Source organism: Sinocyclocheilus grahami, unplaced genomic scaffold, assembly GCF_001515645.1.
Source record: "Sinocyclocheilus grahami isolate Dianchi unplaced genomic scaffold, SAMN03320097.WGS_v1.1 scaffold1.1, whole genome shotgun sequence".
Lineage (NCBI taxonomy): Eukaryota > Metazoa > Chordata > Actinopteri > Cypriniformes > Cyprinidae > Sinocyclocheilus > Sinocyclocheilus grahami.
This window is the reverse complement of record NW_015505180.1, coordinates 4,530,427-4,548,624: the sequence shown is the minus strand read 5'-3', so window position 1 is coordinate 4,548,624 and position 18,198 is coordinate 4,530,427. Positions and strand designations below refer to the sequence as shown.

The following is an 18,198-nucleotide window of genomic DNA, read 5'->3' as shown; positions in this document are numbered from 1 at the left end:
TTCATGGGTGGAAAAATTAATAAACAGCTTGAATATTCGATTTCTGCATGTGGGCGGGAATTAAACGCCCCTTTCTTGCTGATTTGTCAACCGAAGATCAAACCGTGCCGTCATCAGTTCTTCCGCAGTATCACACAGCAGAATAATAGTCCTCAGCTGCTGCAGTTGTATGGATTCTTAACACATTTATTGCAACTACATTTCATCTCTTTGCATCAGCTGGGCATGGCAGGGTATGATATGACAGCTGTCTTAGCCTACCCTGCTCACCCAGTAAGTCTGTTTGTTTGTTTAATTAAGAAATTAATTAATTTGTTTCAAAATAAATATTTTAAACACTAAGAAAGAAAGGAAAGAATAATAAATTGGCTTTGGTATATATAGGCCTATGTTGCAAGAACTGTCATTTTGACTGACAACCAGAGAACAACAGATATTAAATAGCCTACTGTTAGAGTTATATAATGTAATCTTGTGTTTTATTAAAATTGATTATAATTGATATCTCAAAAGGATATGCACTTGTGTGCAGCGTGAACTGCAACGCAAGATATTCATAAAATATAATAACTTGCCATTTAGTTTTTTTCTCACCAAACCCTCAGTATATGTTCAGAATGCTTGGAATATACGGCACGAGATGCATAGGATTATTTTATGACATATGTATCCGCTTAAAAAAACAACTAAAGTCACCATTCTCTGCCATTAAATTGGCAAGCCCGAGCAGGACATGTTGCGAAATTGCGATGGGTTAAGTAAACTCAATAAGTAGACAGACGCGACTACAGTCAAGCGCAGACCAGTATTGAAGTGCACAGGAAATAAGCAGCAATCATATTTAAAACAGTTTAAATTAATATTGAGTACTGATTGATGTTCACTTGGATTTTTCCCCCATCGAGGGAACTTAATACTCTTGTCATTAGACGAGCTATTCATTAGTCTGTTTGATGAGAAAAATATGAAATTGATAAAATGGGTTATTAATCCGTACAACAGCAGCAGCAGAGGACTATTATTCTGCTGTGTGATACTGCGGAAGAACTGATGATGGCACGGTTTGATCTTCGGCTGACCAATCAGCAGAAAGGGGCGTTTAATTCCCGCCCACATGTAGAAATCAAATATTCAAACTGTTTATTCATTTTTCCACCCAAGAACGAAATACGAAAATTTAAGCTGAATTCTCGTTTTTCGTTTTTTGTGAAAAAAAACGAAAAAGGATCAGTTTTCTAATTTTTCTACTTTCAATATTAAATAAAAAAACGAATGATCGAATGATACACGGATTGCGCTTCATTGTACATTTCCATTTTGTTATTGATTTAGCTGACAGTTGTACTCACAGTGACGCACAATCTGTGCACACCTACTGCTGGGAAAGTAATACCTTAATCAGGATTTTGTTACTCTTTTAAAATAAAAGAGACATACTTGACACAACTCTCCAGTCCACCCAGATCATGTATTAAAAAAATAAATTTGTTAAATAGTAATTTGAATACTGAGGTAGACTTGTCAGGACCATGAGTACTTTAACATTTGACCGCCCACATTACCATTATAACTAGTTTCACATGCAGATAGGTTAGCCAATTATAAAAGAACTCATTTATGTGTACAAGCTCGTGTTAAACTAAATAGTAAAAATGTTGATATGAATTATAAACTAGCTTTAGAGAAAACTCATAATTTATAAATAAAGATATATAAATGTCTATTTTTTTAAATACATAATAAGCATATTATTATTTAAAATCAGAATAACTTAATATAATAGTATTAAAATATCTAATTTAGAAATTAATATAGATTAAATTTTTTATAATAAAATAATTTTAAATAATAATAGTTATATAGTAGTCTGTAAAATGTTTATATAAATTCTAAACTACCTTTAGTGAAAACCCATCATTTATAAATAGAAAAGATGTCTAGTTTTTTTTTAATATATAATAAAATATTATTTCAAATAGTAATAATACACTTATGTAAAATATGTAATTTATAAAGTAATATATACAAATATTTTTTGTAATAAAATAATATTAAACTTAATAATAATAAAAGTTATATATTGTCAAATTTTCAATATTAAAAAGTAGGAAAAAATTTAAACAATTACAAAAAACATAAATATATATTTATATATAATTCTACTTAAAACTATATGTGTGTGTGTGTGTGTGCGTATGTACTTTTTATCTCTTTTTTTTTATATCTTATACATATAATCTAACTATATGAATGTGTTTCTCATTTCTGATTGTGTGTGTTTGTTCTGCAGTATCTGGGCTCTATATTGGTGAAGGAGTTGCGTGGTACAGAGTCCACGCATGATGCCTGTGCAAAAATGAGGGTAAGAGTTGTCACCATGGCAACCACTATACAATCTGTCTAGTCATGCTCCTGCTGCCCTCAGGTCACTATGACACACAGTCATTGAGAAAACAGGAAATGTCTCTGTTCTTACAAGCCTACGTAAGAACACCGTGTATTATGGATGAATACCCACACAAGGCAGTGTGAAGGGAAATAATATTATGGCCAATTATGACTCTTCTCATAATCGTATAAATAGCCTACTTCCCACAGCGTATGAATACATTGACTTCGCTTTACCTCAGAATACCTTCTCTTACCTCAACAGCCCCCGGCCCCCCGTTCTCATGAGATTATTTAACACGGCAGGACAGTTCACCCGCTCTCTTTTTGTATGCATGTAAAACACCATCTGTTCTCCATCTCTCTCCTTTCTGCTCCCCGCTGCACGTTTCGATGAGGCCGAGAGAGTTTGAGACCTGAGTCCCTTGCTTCTTCACAAACACATTAATACATTCAGAGGGTGTAAATTTAGGTCCTCCGTCTCTCACTCTTTGTTTTAAGCAGAATATTTTGGCAGGTACAGAACAGTAGAGGGAAACCACTGACAGAGAGAGAGCGAGGGGGGAAACGAGGTCCAGATGAATATATATTCCACTCTGACAACTGATATGACAGCGTAGGAAGATATGAAAATGAATTCTGATTCTCTGAAGTTCATCATCATCATCCTCGGGCATGTGATTTATGCCCCTGCAGCCTGAGGTGGTCTTTCAACCTGGTTTGGTTTGCTGGTGTAAGAGGGTTTGAGCACTTGACAGCTTGTCTCCCGCTGACAGACCAACTAAACACCAGCTTGACCAGACTGGGAGACCAGCCAAACCAGCTAAAACCACCTTTTTCCAGCGTCTTTATATGCGGTATATTATGTCACCAACTTTCAAACCCAATAAGGCCATAGTTTAAACAGTGCAGAATGTTATTTTGGCTCTTTTTGTTTGTCTCATGAGATGGCACACTATCTGGGTTATTGCAGGGGACTGAATGACATTGCGTGTAAATAATTTAGTGTGTGTTTGAGTTTGTATTAAGCAGATCTCAGTCAGTGTGTGATGGGGCCTCATGAATGTTAATGTCAGCCCTGCTTAGCTTCAGTGGGCAACCAGTCTTGGGCTACAGGGTGATATGGCTGCCAAATATGACATTTATTATAATGGGTTTATGTGAAGTCTAATAAATGTTCGAATTGATAGCTCTCAATTATACTGTAATGTTGAATGACTATAGTCAATGGTTAAATATTAGGGGGGGGGGGGGGGGGGTGTATTATGTCATTGAGACATACGTAGTATTGGTATCAGTAATACTCGCCTTCAGTCATAAAAAAATAGGCCATTTAACAAGTATAAAAAATATACTGTCTGTTGTTTCTACATTAATTTGAAGAGTGAATTAGAAATTATTGCAATATAAAAGTATATTTAAAAACTTTTAATGTTAGGTGGGATCAGTCGTGATTAATTTCAGAAAAAAAAAATGTATGATTAATTAGTTTTTTTAATTGATTGAGAGCACTAATATATATATATATATATATATATATATATATATATATATATAAACTATATTGAAGCTAGTTAAGCAGGCAATATATTTTTGAATATGTAACTATCCAATGTTATAATTTAATCAGAGATTTTTATGGCACAGAAAACTGACTTTTGAGATGAATGAAAAATCTCAGTTGGGGGGGACAGCATTTAACTACATAAACTACTCTAAGTTTAACTACATCAACAAAAATACATCCTAATTGCAATTATTTCAACTCAAATACTTATGTTCAGTTGCTGTCTTAAAATGTTAAGCATAATCAACTTGGTTGTACAAGTCATTTAAACTTAAAGCACATTAAACCGACTTTAAAGAAAAGTCAAGTTCATTTAACTTATTAAAAAAAAGTTTAAATTGCTCAACTTATTTTGATGTTGTAATGTAAAAAAACATTAGTTGCCATGATTTACTGATCATGTTTTTATAGTGAGAGACAAAAACTTGGCACAACAGCTTTTAACCAATGTTAAGACCTAAATTAAGATCTGCTGTAGGTAGTTTATTGTAGAAGTCTGGATTGGGGGCAGGCCCAAAATAGTGAGATTCTGTTGTAGTTTAACAGTCTTTAACAAGCTGAAGGAAAAGTAAAGAAACAACATTTAAAAGAAACAAAAGCTGTTTTGATCTGTCATCTTCAAAGATAAAAGTCCTCTAATTAAAGAATCACCCATATACACGCGCGTGTGTGTGTGTGTGTGTGTGTGTGTGTGTGTGTGTGTGTGTGTGTGTGTGTTGACCTCTGTTTCCTCTTTGTTCCGCCTCTAGGTCATGTCCCCCTCTAGCCGCTGGTCCATGGGGCATATTTTCACCCCGCACCGGCCTCCTCTTCATCCTTCTCCTCTTCCTCATACCTCACGACTCCTCCATCATTCACATTTCAGGTCTTCTAACATTTTCCTTTCCTTGATTTTCTTTTTCCCCTTTTTTATTTTTTATTTATTTTTAGGTCTGTCAGTTACTTAAAAATGTGAATAATTATTTATTTTAATGTTTGCACTAAATTTATGTTAAATTGACAGGCCTAATGTTTTTGCTTATTTTGTCATTTTTCTTGGTCTTTTTATTTTTCGCTTAATTATTAAAAGGAAAATTCCAGGTTAAAGAAAGGTACAGAAAATAATTTTAACTACTCTCTCAGATCTGTTTGTTTGATTCATCTCTTCATCATCTGAATCCTTCTTTCCTGTCGTCCTGCAATGGTCTGTCCGTCCAGAACATCAGCTGACTAAACGAGGATAGAAATATTTGTTCATAAATAAATATTACAATTAAAAATAATAATACATTTTTGTTGTTATATTTTATTATTATTATTATTATTATTGGTATATTATTTTTATTGTAGTATTATTTATTATTACTTTTACAGTAATCTATTAATGTAGGTTTATGATCATTTCTGTATTTTAACATTTAAATTAATTTTATGTATTTTCAATGAATATGAATTAACCATCAACCTAAAAATTGTTGACTGTTGTTTAACTAATAATATTCATTTAAACTTGTGATAATCAAATTTCACCCATGTTTGATTTTTATCCAGGAAGTCAATTTGTGACATACATGTCAGACTTCTTTTTGCTTAGGTCACCAAAACTTTAGTACGAAAAAACCCCCCCAAAAATTCTGTGCGTATGCATACAAATTAAAAAAAAAGGGAACGCAAGATCCCGCGTGACTGCCTTTAACCCTCTAAATTACTAGCGCGTTCTGACCCACTCTCCTCTTGTTTTTTTTTTCCCTGTGTGCACCCCAGATGGAGCAGCCCTCAATGGATCAAAAGGGCCACGCCAATGTTCCCTGGATAGTCGAGCCAGGACATGAAGCCAAAAGAGGAGCCAACACCAAGTATGAGACCACTATTTTCTAATATACACCCAAAATACTGTCCACTCCTGTGTGTGTGCCTTACAGAGAGCGCCCTCTAGAGGCCCCCCACGGAGCCATGGGCCCAGTGACCTGTGACAAGCCCGCGTCTCTCCGCCCGGCCAAGCCCGCCCGTTTACCGTGGCTTCTGCATGATGACGCTGCCGCTGTCTTTTCTCTCCTTCGATCTTTTGCCCCTCTTTTTCTTTCTCTCTCTATCTCTTGATCTCACTCGACCCCCCACCCCCCACCACTCTGGCCGCAGCACAATACGGGAAGGTCCCGCTCAGCCCTCAGGGCCGCCACGCTGCCGATCCTCCTCCAAAACACACAAAAAAGTGTTGCAAGCGGTTGTTTTTCATTCAGTTTTTCCCCCTCTCTTTTGATTTCTCCTTCCCTCCGTTCCTCGCTACTCTTTCCTCGGCTTCTTCGAGAAGCGCCTCTCCAGCCTTTCCCCACCGCCCCCCTCGACTGCTTGAATGACAACTTAAAACCGTAATGCTGCTTCAAGCCTTATAAACACAAATGTTGTCGGGATTTGCTTTCTTTGTTTCTTTCTGACTAGACAGCATAGGGTTAGCAAGGCGGGAGGGAAATGGAGAGATTTTTGCGAGGTGGGGCATCCGAAATGGCTGGCATAGAATGGAGATTGGACTTCACACGAAGGACATTTTGCTTGTGTTGTTTCTTTCGTCTCGTAGTGAAGTTTTCATTTTTAGTACCTGCGCTTGTCAGAGTGAAAGGAAAAAAAAGTCTGCTGTAATTTAAATTCCCTTATTTAGGGGAGATTTTTAGTTTTTTCTTAAACAGCACACGAGTTACGAGCTTGTTTTAGTCAGTCTAAGCATAAAACTAATTTGTGGATGCAGAGGTTTGTCAGATAGCATTTAACGAAGGCTTACTTTACGACGAGACACCCGCCAAAAATTGTCTCTCAAATTGAGTGTATTCCTTACTTTCCGAAAAGTTTTCCCGTCGTATTTTCTTTCTTTCCCTTTTTTTGGTTTTGCCTGTGAACGAAAACCCGAGCCAGTCCTGAGACATGCAGTGTAGTTGATGGAAAGCATGCAGTCCATGTGAACTGGAGAAGGGGGGGCTTTTTTTTTTTGATGGACACTTTGGATAAGTGATGTGATTTCATTCACAGGGCAATGGCGGACGCCCATGTCTATTACAGTGGAATTCAGAGAATGTAGCCTGTCCCTAACATGGACCCTCACTCTCACATGCATTGCAAAAACGGACCACAAATACGGAACCTAAAAGCATCACTGGAGCCTCTCGTAACGCACGTGTAAGGATTTTCACAAGGACTTTTTCGCCGGGACTTGGTGTACGCGTACAAGGACTGCCGACGTGGACCCTTTTAACAAAACACTCGCATGCACTCGCGCACACACACACTGCATAAAAAAACAACAGGAGGAGACTGTGGAATTTGAATGTATACTTTTCAAGAGGCAGCGATTTGAGTTGCGTTCTGAAGGACGGCGGCCGATACAGAAATTTGTTGCGCGAGAGACGGACTGGGGAAGGACTGTCGCTATGGCGACTCGGACACACTACACTGATTTTTCACCTAATATCTAGTCCAAAATACCATGGCATGTCTGGACTGGGATAAAAACGGACATTTACATAAATTTCTGTATTTTTTCTTTTCTGTTTTCTTTGTTTCTATCTTCCTTTCTTTATTTCATTTGTTTATGGTTATTGATCTAAAAATATGAATATGCACAATGTGAATGGACTCATTGCACTGGACAACCACAAAACTGATGCGTCTCGTGCCAAAATCACTATGGAACGGTTGTGGACGTAATTGGCAATGCCACGCAGATTAATATTCATATATTGGCAAGAAATTTTACTGTTTAATAGAGAACTATATTACCATTACTGTAATATTTACAATTATTATAATTATTATTCTTATTGTGCAATTCTCATCTGATGTCGTCTTAACGTAACATTATTTTTATATGACGCGTCAAGCTCAAATAAGCAGCCATTCGTGAAAACAAAAAAATATTATTATATTACTACGGAGGAACTGAATGTGCGGATGGCAACAGATATCTTATTTTCACTCATTGTCACTGTAGAATTTTGCCACAGTTCTGTAAATAAATATTTTGTTGACTCATTGTTCATATATGTAATTAAAAAAACAAAAAAAACAAAGAAAAACCATGTATAAAGAATGATTTAAAAAAAGAAAAAAATCCAATAAATTGGATAGGTAAAGAAGGTACCAAATTTCGCAGGTCAAAGTGCAACACATTAAAAGAAAACAACAGTATGAACAAGGGGTGGATTTGTGACATCATTGCTAACTAACATGTGTAGATAGGCTTGGGCTTCCAGCACACAGATTTTGTAAGTTTGGTCTTTACTTATATTCTTGAAAAGCACATGGAATAAATCCAGATTGTAGAACCATTGTCCGTTCTGTGAGCCATGTTCCTTCCTTTCTTTCTGTTCAGCTACTGTATTTATAGTGTGGTTTTACGTGTGGAGTTAAACATACTCTGGATATTGGCAGCCTTGTGTCTTAATAGAAGATTCAATACAGAGCCTCCACAGTTGGTTTTGGTTCTAAAATTGGTTGGTGTATAAAAAGCATATTTAAAAATCTATCTATCTATCTCTTATCTCTCATTGTATCTATACCTAGCTACTCACCCGTGTAATATTTTATCTTTCCATCATTCTATCTATCTGTCTGTCTGTCCGTTTCTTTCTATCTACAGTATATCGTTCTACCTGTCGTTCTGCGTTCTATGTATGTACTTGTTGTTCTGTAGCTCTGGTTCGTGTTGTGTATATCTGTATGTACTTATTAGTGGCCTTTGGGGAGCTGCAACAAATTACGATTCAGTAAAGCCAGAGATCGTGTTAAAAGTTGTGTTGTGATAAGGACGTGAGCGTGCGTTTCAGGATAATATCTCCCTCAGGCGAGGTGACATACGGTTCACTTCTTGTGCACTCTGTTTCCATGGAGCTCATTTCTTTCTCCACATTGCCTGCTTAACGCTACTCGGTTATGTTGCAGTAACAGGTCGAGAGGAAAACTACGCAGCCAGTTTTAGACAAACGACTAGGAACAACCACTGACTACCCAAAGAACGGCAACGCTCAGGCTCATTGAACACAACAATCTAAATCGTAGAGACTTAAAAGCTGATTGTTAGGTTGATGGATTAGTTATTTGACAAATTTTATAAACGTTAAATAATACAATAGAGGAGTTCGTAAAGCGTTTCTATGAGATGTGCATCCAACAGACATTTACAGCCTTGATTTCACCTGCAGTGCGTTTTATTCCCCAATCTGTAAAGCGTTAACAGCATCTTTCTGTCAGAGCCTTATAAATCAGACGGCATCTCAAGAAAGATCCTATGTTCGTGAGGTGAGACGATCCGACTGCCGTAACCTTTTATCAGATACCCTTCACTTTCCATTTCATCATGTGCTCACAACAAAGATAGAATGAGAGATAACTGTAGTCTTACGTCCCAGATGGTGTGTATCCTGAAGCCTTTGACTAAATTAAGCATCAGGGGATAACCATTTATGTAATTATCTTACAGATCAATTAACACTTACAGAATGTGCCAAATAGATTTCTGCAGTGATATCAAAATAAAGGAGGCTTTTGCGATCGTTCAACCAGTTCAGTCACGCCGATATAAAAAGAACAGAGAGATGCGAGAACTGGGCCAGAGCTTTAGGAACACACAAAATCAAACTGCGGGGAGCAAAACATCCCTCACCTAGCATTTATCATCTCTGACAAAAAGAACAAAGTGTGCTTACCTAACGATGTCAGCGAATATTGACGTTTAAGATCATTTCAGATTAAAGCTACATCGAAAGCTACCATCGCCTCACTACTGCCCTGATCTAACATGTATTTCTTCAACTGTTTGTGTGCTTATGGCCATTTAATTCAGTGAGCGTTTTTTATAAAATGATAAAATGCTCACTGAATTAAATGGCAAAATGGCCTTAAGTGTAACAATAACATTGTTTAGTTATGTCCTGCAATGAGCAATTGCTAACCAACACCTAGCATGTAGCAAAAGTGGAACACAATACACGAATGGACATTTTGTAATGTTAAACCTGATAATGGAACAGAAAATGTTGAAGATGTGGATTCCCTTTGTATGTATGTGTGTGTGTGTGTATGTGTATATATATATATTTTGTGACATCATTGCTAACTAACATGTGTAGATAGGCTTGGGCTTCCAGCACACAGATTTTGTAAGTTTGGTCTTTACTTATATTCTTGAAAAGCACATGGAATAAATCCAGATTGTAGAACCATTGTCCGTTCTGTGAGCCATGTTCCTTCCTTTCTTTCTGTTCAGCTACTGTATTTATAGTGTGGTTTTACGTGTGGAGTTAAACATACTCTGGATATTGGCAGCCTTGTGTCTTAATAGAAGATTCAATACAGAGCCTCCACAGTTGGTTTTGGTTCTAAAATTGGTTGGTGTATAAAAAGCATATTTAAAAATCTATCTATCTATCTCTTATCTCTCATTGTATCTATACCTAGCTACTCACCCGTGTAATATTTTATCTTTCCATCATTCTATCTATCTGTCTGTCTGTCCGTTTCTTTCTATCTACAGTATATCGTTCTACCTGTCGTTCTGCGTTCTATGTATGTACTTGTTGTTCTGTAGCTCTGGTTCGTGTTGTGTATATCTGTATGTACTTATTAGTGGCCTTTGGGGAGCTGCAACAAATTACGATTCAGTAAAGCCAGAGATCGTGTTAAAAGTTGTGTTGTGATAAGGACGTGAGCGTGCGTTTCAGGATAATATCTCCCTCAGGCGAGGTGACATACGGTTCACTTCTTGTGCACTCTGTTTCCATGGAGCTCATTTCTTTCTCCACATTGCCTGCTTAACGCTACTCGGTTATGTTGCAGTAACAGGTCGAGAGGAAAACTACGCAGCCAGTTTTAGACAAACGACTAGGAACAACCACTGACTACCCAAAGAACGGCAACGCTCAGGCTCATTGAACACAACAATCTAAATCGTAGAGACTTAAAAGCTGATTGTTAGGTTGATGGATTAGTTATTTGACAAATTTTATAAACGTTAAATAATACAATAGAGGAGTTCGTAAAGCGTTTCTATGAGATGTGCATCCAACAGACATTTACAGCCTTGATTTCACCTGCAGTGCGTTTTATTCCCCAATCTGTAAAGCGTTAACAGCATCTTTCTGTCAGAGCCTTATAAATCAGACGGCATCTCAAGAAAGATCCTATGTTCGTGAGGTGAGACGATCCGACTGCCGTAACCTTTTATCAGATACCCTTCACTTTCCATTTCATCATGTGCTCACAACAAAGATAGAATGAGAGATAACTGTAGTCTTACGTCCCAGATGGTGTGTATCCTGAAGCCTTTGACTAAATTAAGCATCAGGGGATAACCATTTATGTAATTATCTTACAGATCAATTAACACTTACAGAATGTGCCAAATAGATTTCTGCAGTGATATCAAAATAAAGGAGGCTTTTGCGATCGTTCAACCAGTTCAGTCACGCCGATATAAAAAGAACAGAGAGATGCGAGAACTGGGCCAGAGCTTTAGGAACACACAAAATCAAACTGCGGGGAGCAAAACATCCCTCACCTAGCATTTATCATCTCTGACAAAAAGAACAAAGTGTGCTTACCTAACGATGTCAGCGAATATTGACGTTTAAGATCATTTCAGATTAAAGCTACATCGAAAGCTACCATCGCCTCACTACTGCCCTGATCTAACATGTATTTCTTCAACTGTTTGTGTGCTTATGGCCATTTAATTCAGTGAGCGTTTTTTATAAAATGATAAAATGCTCACTGAATTAAATGGCAAAATGGCCTTAAGTGTAACAATAACATTGTTTAGTTATGTCCTGCAATGAGCAATTGCTAACCAACACCTAGCATGTAGCAAAAGTGGAACACAATACACGAATGGACATTTTGTAATGTTAAACCTGATAATGGAACAGAAAATGTTGAAGATGTGTATTCCCTTTGTATGTATGTGTGTGTGTGTGTATGTGTATATATATATATATATATATATATATATATATATATATAATGCGAATCCTTGTTTATTATTATTATTATTTTTAATTTCAACAATAAAAGATTAGTTCACTTCCGGAAATTTTTTTTCCTGATAATTTACTCACCCCCATGTCATTCAAGATGTTTGTCTTTCTTACGTCATTAGAAAAGAAATTAAGTTTTTTGAGGAAAACATTCTAGGATTTTTCTCCATATAATGGACTTCAATGTGGATCAACGGGTTGCAGTTTAATGCAGCTTCAAAGGGCTCTACACGATCCCAGTGAGGAATAAGGATCTTATCTAGCAAAACGATCTGTCATTTTCTAAAAATTTATAAGTAAAATAAAAATGTATATACTTTTTAACCACAAATGTGCGACTTCACGCATTACGTAATCACGTTGTAAACGTCACGCATGGTTAGCTCTTCTTCTGTGTAATGTTACTCCATTTCAAAAAGGTAGGTTAGAGCGAAAAACTGCTCATTTTCTCCTCCAACTTCAAAATCGTCCGACGTTGTTTTTTTACCTTTTTTTTGTAAAGGGCGTTTGACTTTATTTGCACATTTGGTACTTCCGCCTACGTCTCACGTGACCTTTCCAACGTGACTACGCAGTGCGTTAGGTCGGGCTGGTGCAAGACGAGCGTTTATGGTAAAACAAAGTATATACATTTTTATTTTATTTTTTTTAAAAGAAAATTAACAATCGTTTCGCTAGATAAGACCCTTATTCCCTCAGCTGGGATTGTGTAGAGCCCTTTGAAGCTGCACTGAAACTGCAATTTGGAACTTCAGCCTGTTGGTTCCCATTGAAGTCCATTATATGGAGAAAAATCCAGGAATGTTTTCCTCAAAAACTTAAATTCTTTTCGACTGAAGACATGAACATCTTGGATTATTATCAGGCATTTTTTATTTAGGAAGTGAATCCTTTAAATAACTTATCTTTAAACAGGAAGTTCTGAAGTATCAGTGTTTGCAAAAAGTTTCGGCCACACTTCAGTTTGGAGAACAGTTCTCACTTTTAGCCTACTATTAACTATGCCATTTGCCTCAATAAACTCCTAATTTACTGCTTATTAATAGTAAGGTGGTTAAGTTTAGGTATGGGGTAGGATTGGGGATTTAAAATAAGGTCATGCAGAATCAGGCATTACTATGTGCTTTATAAGTACTAATAAACAGCCAATATGCTAGTAATATGCATGCTAATAAGCAACTAGTTAGTAGTGAGAATTGGTCTCTAAAGTGTTGCCAAAGTTTCTGACTAGAGTTGCTATATAAAGATTTTAGGTTGTCCTTATTTAGTAATTTGTTTGAAGCTTGAATTCCAATTTGAGGAGTGCCTGTATGTAATTTATTTGCTTATTTTGCAAATAATTGAATTTATTTTGCATTTAATCGTTCACAATATGACCAAGAATCCATATTAAGACTGTAAATTTGATTTGTTAGATTTCATGTTGACTTCATCATGCAGGTACTGCACAAAGGAGGTACGTAAACATGTTAAAGATCACGCAATTGTGAGGTAAGTAATGAGCTACTTGTAAAACACTAAAATAATACATACTGTATGTCAATCAGTCTAAGTTTGATCATTTTAATGCCTTTCCTTACCAGAAACACTGTCTGTTATGCTGCGACTGTGCTTAAGCCTGAAGATGCTTCAAAAGAAAGCTGAAGTTTAGCTGCATCTCTAATTAAACGCTCCTGAAGCAGGTAATCGAGCACTTGGGCTTCAGCAGAAACTTAGACAGATGCATTACAGCAGGAACAAAATTGCAATATACAAGAGCAGGAATGAGCACCCTTGAGCTACAACATCCCATGTTAGAGCAGGCCCAACTGAACGTCTCTTGCAACTAGTGCTGTGGACTTTGTGTGATTTCACTGTAATAGGAACTTTTAGCAAGGGGGTTGCCAGTTATTTCCAGTTAAATACCATCATGGTTTAAAGGATAAATTTGCAGAATTTCAACCAACTTTGTATTATTACAATGTCTGTTGGTAGTATGTAAATGAACAATGAATACTGTTTCTCTATTACTTGCGCCCAGAAATCCACATTAATTGGTCAGCAAAAGTCCACCCCTCGCCACAAAACGTGTCATTTTGTGTCATCATCTGCCAGACTTTTGACAGCAACAGGGCTTTTGTGTAAAAATATGAGCAGAATTTCATGGCATATCATAGAAAAGAAATAGTAATAAATTAAAATTAGCTTGTAAACATGTATTTTGATGCACGTTTGAGCTCTAAGAAACATTTTCCAGATGATGCAAGACCTTAATATTGGCTCAGACTGTTATTCAAACCTTTCCATACTAATGTGAAGACGAATGGTATAAAGGTTCTGGTAACAGTAAGCTCGGTCAGCCATCTCGGTTTAAAACATAAAATTGCAAGTTACTTGGCACGCCAACATTTACTCTCGTTTTAACACAGACTTCTGAAACTTTCTCTTTTTGACCGCAGACTCTCCGCAGTTGAAGATTTTTTTAGTTTGGGCAACAGGTGATTCCCCAGATGTTGACGACGATTGCCATTTAGAATTTTGCCAATTAAAAGCAGCTATCGAGATAAGTTTAAATTGTGCATGTAGCATTTGTAACTTGTTCTTAAAACAGTTGCTTACGCACACACACCATTTAGTAGCCCTGTCCATGCAAACGCCAAACATGAATGACATCAAACTAACAAATTGTCAATTTTCTGCAAAATCAGACCCGACACCTCAAATTATAAATGATGTAATATCATTGAGCGTACCGTTGCAAATCGATGTGAGGTAAGGAAAGGAGACAGTTTTGAACACAGATGCCTTATGCACTTGATGAAAAAAAATTTTTTTTAACCAAATAAAAGTTATATATTATTATACTGCAGCTTTAGGTTGTCACTTTAAAAAACTAATTTTCATAACCACACGGCGGCTCTAGACAGTGGAAATTGCTGATGTGATAGTGATTGTTGTATATTTTGAACCTGATCCCACAGCTCCCTCGACCTGCTGTTACTTTTGAAAACATTGCTGTGCACCCAAGGTTCAGATGAGAAGATGTTATTTTTGTGGCGTCAAACTCATCAAGTACCCTCGACTCCACTGTCGGAGGTGAGACGAAAGGACATTTTTGGGAGGATGCCTAGCATCCTAAAGCCAGCTGCCATGGCAACACTGGCCACAAGCCCGTTTAGGGCTTCACCTCGCCTGCAGTCAATGACGTTAGTTAATAAAAATACAGATGTTCATGTTAGTTCACAGTGCATTAACTAATGTTAACAAGATTTTAATAATGTGTTAGTAAATGTTGAAATTAACATTAACAAAGATTAATAAACGCTGTATAAGTGCAGTTCATTATTAGTTCATGTTAACTAATGTAGTTAACTAATGAACCTTATTGTAAAGTGTTACCAAAATTTTTTTAACCAAATAAAAGTTATATATTATTATACTGCAGCTTTAGGTTGTCACTTTAAAAAACAAATTTTCATAACCACACGGCGGCTCTAGACAGTGGAAATTGCTGATGTGATAGTGATTGTTGTATATTTTGAACCTGATCCCACAGCTCCCTCGACCTGCTGTTACCTTTGAAAACATTGCTGTGCACCCAAGGTTCAGATGAGAAGATGTTATTTTTGTGGCGTCAAACTCATCAAGTACCCTCGACTCCACTGTCGGAGGTGAGACGAAAGGACATTTTTGGGAGGATGCCTAGCATCCTAAAGCCAGCTGCCATGGCAACACTGGCCACAAGCCCGTTTAGGGCTTCACCTCGCCTGCAGTCAATGACGGGCGAGGTGAAAGAGAAATTACATCTGCCGAAGGTCCACATTCATCTGTCAATGAGGCCAGATGCGTTTCGGGAGGGGGCAAAGTTTTAGCTTTCCCTCCCACCCAAGGCAAAGCATAAGAAGCAATCTCCAATGTCCTCGTTTAGGTCGAAGTTTTCTCACAGACGGGCGCTGTAAGACCGCGTGCGAAACAGTAAATGTGGTTTTGTCGCGAAGTTCCCATTTTGTTACGCCATATTTGCATTTGAAAAAAGTACACCCAATCTCGGGAACAGAAGGAAACGTTCCAAAGCGTTATATGTGGATTGTTACTATCAGTGTAAAGACGAAGCATATTTAGGCCAAGTCCTCAAACGTTTATCTGTCAGACTACATTGCGCTCTGGAGCACTAGCAGGTCACTTGCGAGAAAAGCGTGTTTTCCTGACTCAACAAATTTGGTGGACAAAGACAAAGGTAGCCTGAAGTGCATACTACGTACACATCTAGTTACTATGCAAGTACACAGGTATTAGGGACACTTAATATAAAGTGGGACCTCACATGCTGTTTGGCTTCCTATATAGTAGGGAAGTATTGGAGTTTGGGAGCAGCCCTCGATTAGCTGGTCGTGGTGTGTTTAATTCGGTGTGGAGTTAAAGTTGGCTGGAAAGTAGCCCTACAGGATCAGGCTTAAGGTGTAGTCACATTTACCGTCGTCTTGCAAAATGTATCCACAGCTACTGTGGATGGCAATCAGTTTTCATTGAACGACTCCAAACGTGTTAACGCAAAACAGTTGGTTTCAGAAGACTTTGAATGTAGTGCAAAAGTTGTACAGAGCACTTTGGTTTTTATCCCTTTTTTTTCTAGGGAAGTATTGGAGTTTGGGAGCAGCCCTCGATTAGCTGGTCGTGGTGTGTTTAATTCGGTGTGGGTGTGAAATGTCTTGCAATATGTATCCACAGCTACTGTGGATGGCAATCAGTTTTCATTGAACGACTCCAAATGTGTTAACGCAAAACAGTTGGTTTCAGAAGACTTTGAATGTAGTGCAAAAGTTGTACAGAGCACTTTGGTTTTTATCCCTTTTTTTTTCTTTTGTCTTTGAGCAGAAATCTGTGAGAAATATAACGACCCATTCCAAATCAGATACAGATAAAGAAGCACAGTAAAGATTACATTAATATGAATGCATTAGTGAGAGTGATTGTCTGTGTGAATTAATTCTACCAGGCAGCGTCTCTCTACTAGTAGTGAAGCTGTGGAATTTAGTTAAGAAATATATGCTTGAACTTTTGAGTTTCTAAGCTATTTTATTGAGAAATCACAGAACAGTGTTGACGATACATTTCCACGCTGGATGATTCTATGCGCGTGATGTGCGCTACGGTCTGTAGCCTGAGTTACAGTGCAGCAGCGCATTAGATTAGAACGGCGATTAACTTACCTGTACAATAAGCCGTTTAAAACATGCGTTCTCCCATTCAATTTCGAGCATCCAGTAATATAATCACACGTCTTGTTGAGCGCTTTCAGAGTATGCATTTATTTGTCATTTGAACTGTTTGGAAACTGAGTGTAAATGTGGAAGTCCTTCAAAGATTTCTTATCCTGTTGCGCCCTCTATAGGACCAGCGACTAGTCGACGTCAAGCTTAAAGCATCATGTCAGAGCATTGAAGTCGACTAGTCGATGCAACCCCTACTGTGTAATTGGGTAAAGTGGAGTAACTAGTCAAAAGTGAAATGGACAATTGTGTAAAATGCAAACACTTGTTTAATGTGCTTAAGAAATGGTTTGAAATGTGTAGTTGAGATACACAAGATAAATGATTTCTGTACCTCAACAGTCAATACATGCTAAGGAAAGGGATAGAACAGAAAATCACCCGGCCTATTCCAAAAAATCAGTTGTTACATCTGCAAAAAGCCCAAACCTTTTCAACAAAGCAGACTTTGACCACAGGTGGCATCAGCTTGGGGATGCTATGGTGGGTTATGTAATGGTTTAGAGAAAGTTGAGTTTTCACTGAACCTCTAGCAACAATTTCACCAGTAAGGGAGCGCTGAAAAAGTAATGAGGTAACTCTTGTTCATACCACAGATGAACTGGCTTGGGTGATAGAATGTGATATTATTGAACGGCAAGCTTGTCAATGGTCTGGGGAAATGTAGCGCAGGGGTGCCCAATCCAGTTTGTGGAGATGTACCTACCAGCAAAGGTCATTTTAAACCCACAAGCAACTAAAGTCATTCAGAAAAAGTTTGATTACAGACAGGTACATTTGATTACAGTTGGAAGTGGACTGTGCAGGAAGGTGGATCTCAAAGAACCGGATTGGACACCCCAGCCTAGTGCAATGCGAGGTTGTGGCTTGTTGCGGTGATTGAGAATGTCATTGTGTGATCGGCACATACAGAAAAGGGGCTCCACAGACCTGCCGCCTCTCACCTCAAAACAAAAACACTACATCTTCATACTTAACACAAAAAACACTTCTCTCA

The 18,198-nt window shown here is 37.5% G+C and overlaps 1 protein-coding gene and 1 long non-coding RNA gene across 4 annotated transcripts in view; both read left to right on the top strand.

Moving 5' to 3' along the window:
* The window catches only part of LOC107588758 (ankyrin repeat and sterile alpha motif domain-containing protein 1B-like), a 22,684-nt gene extending 5,544 nt beyond the window's left edge, over window positions 1–17,140 (top strand). Inside the window, exons 4-5 of one of the 3 annotated variants that reach the window (XM_016277159.1) lie at window positions 2,291–2,362; window positions 17,016–17,140. In XM_016277159.1, coding sequence (XP_016132645.1) covers window positions 2,291–2,362; window positions 17,016–17,072 — 129 coding nt within the window. In that variant the 3' untranslated portion in view covers window positions 17,073–17,140. The remainder of the gene's footprint in view (window positions 1–2,290; window positions 2,363–17,015) is intronic. The other 2 variants (XM_016277021.1, XM_016277085.1) reach the window with 2 other exon arrangements.
* On the top strand, window positions 5,420–8,252 carry LOC107588956 (uncharacterized). The gene is made up of 2 exons (XR_001609636.1): window positions 5,420–5,790; window positions 6,956–8,252. It is a non-coding gene; the product is annotated as an uncharacterized lncRNA (long non-coding RNA).
* Window positions 17,141–18,198: the final 1,058 nt, after the last annotated feature.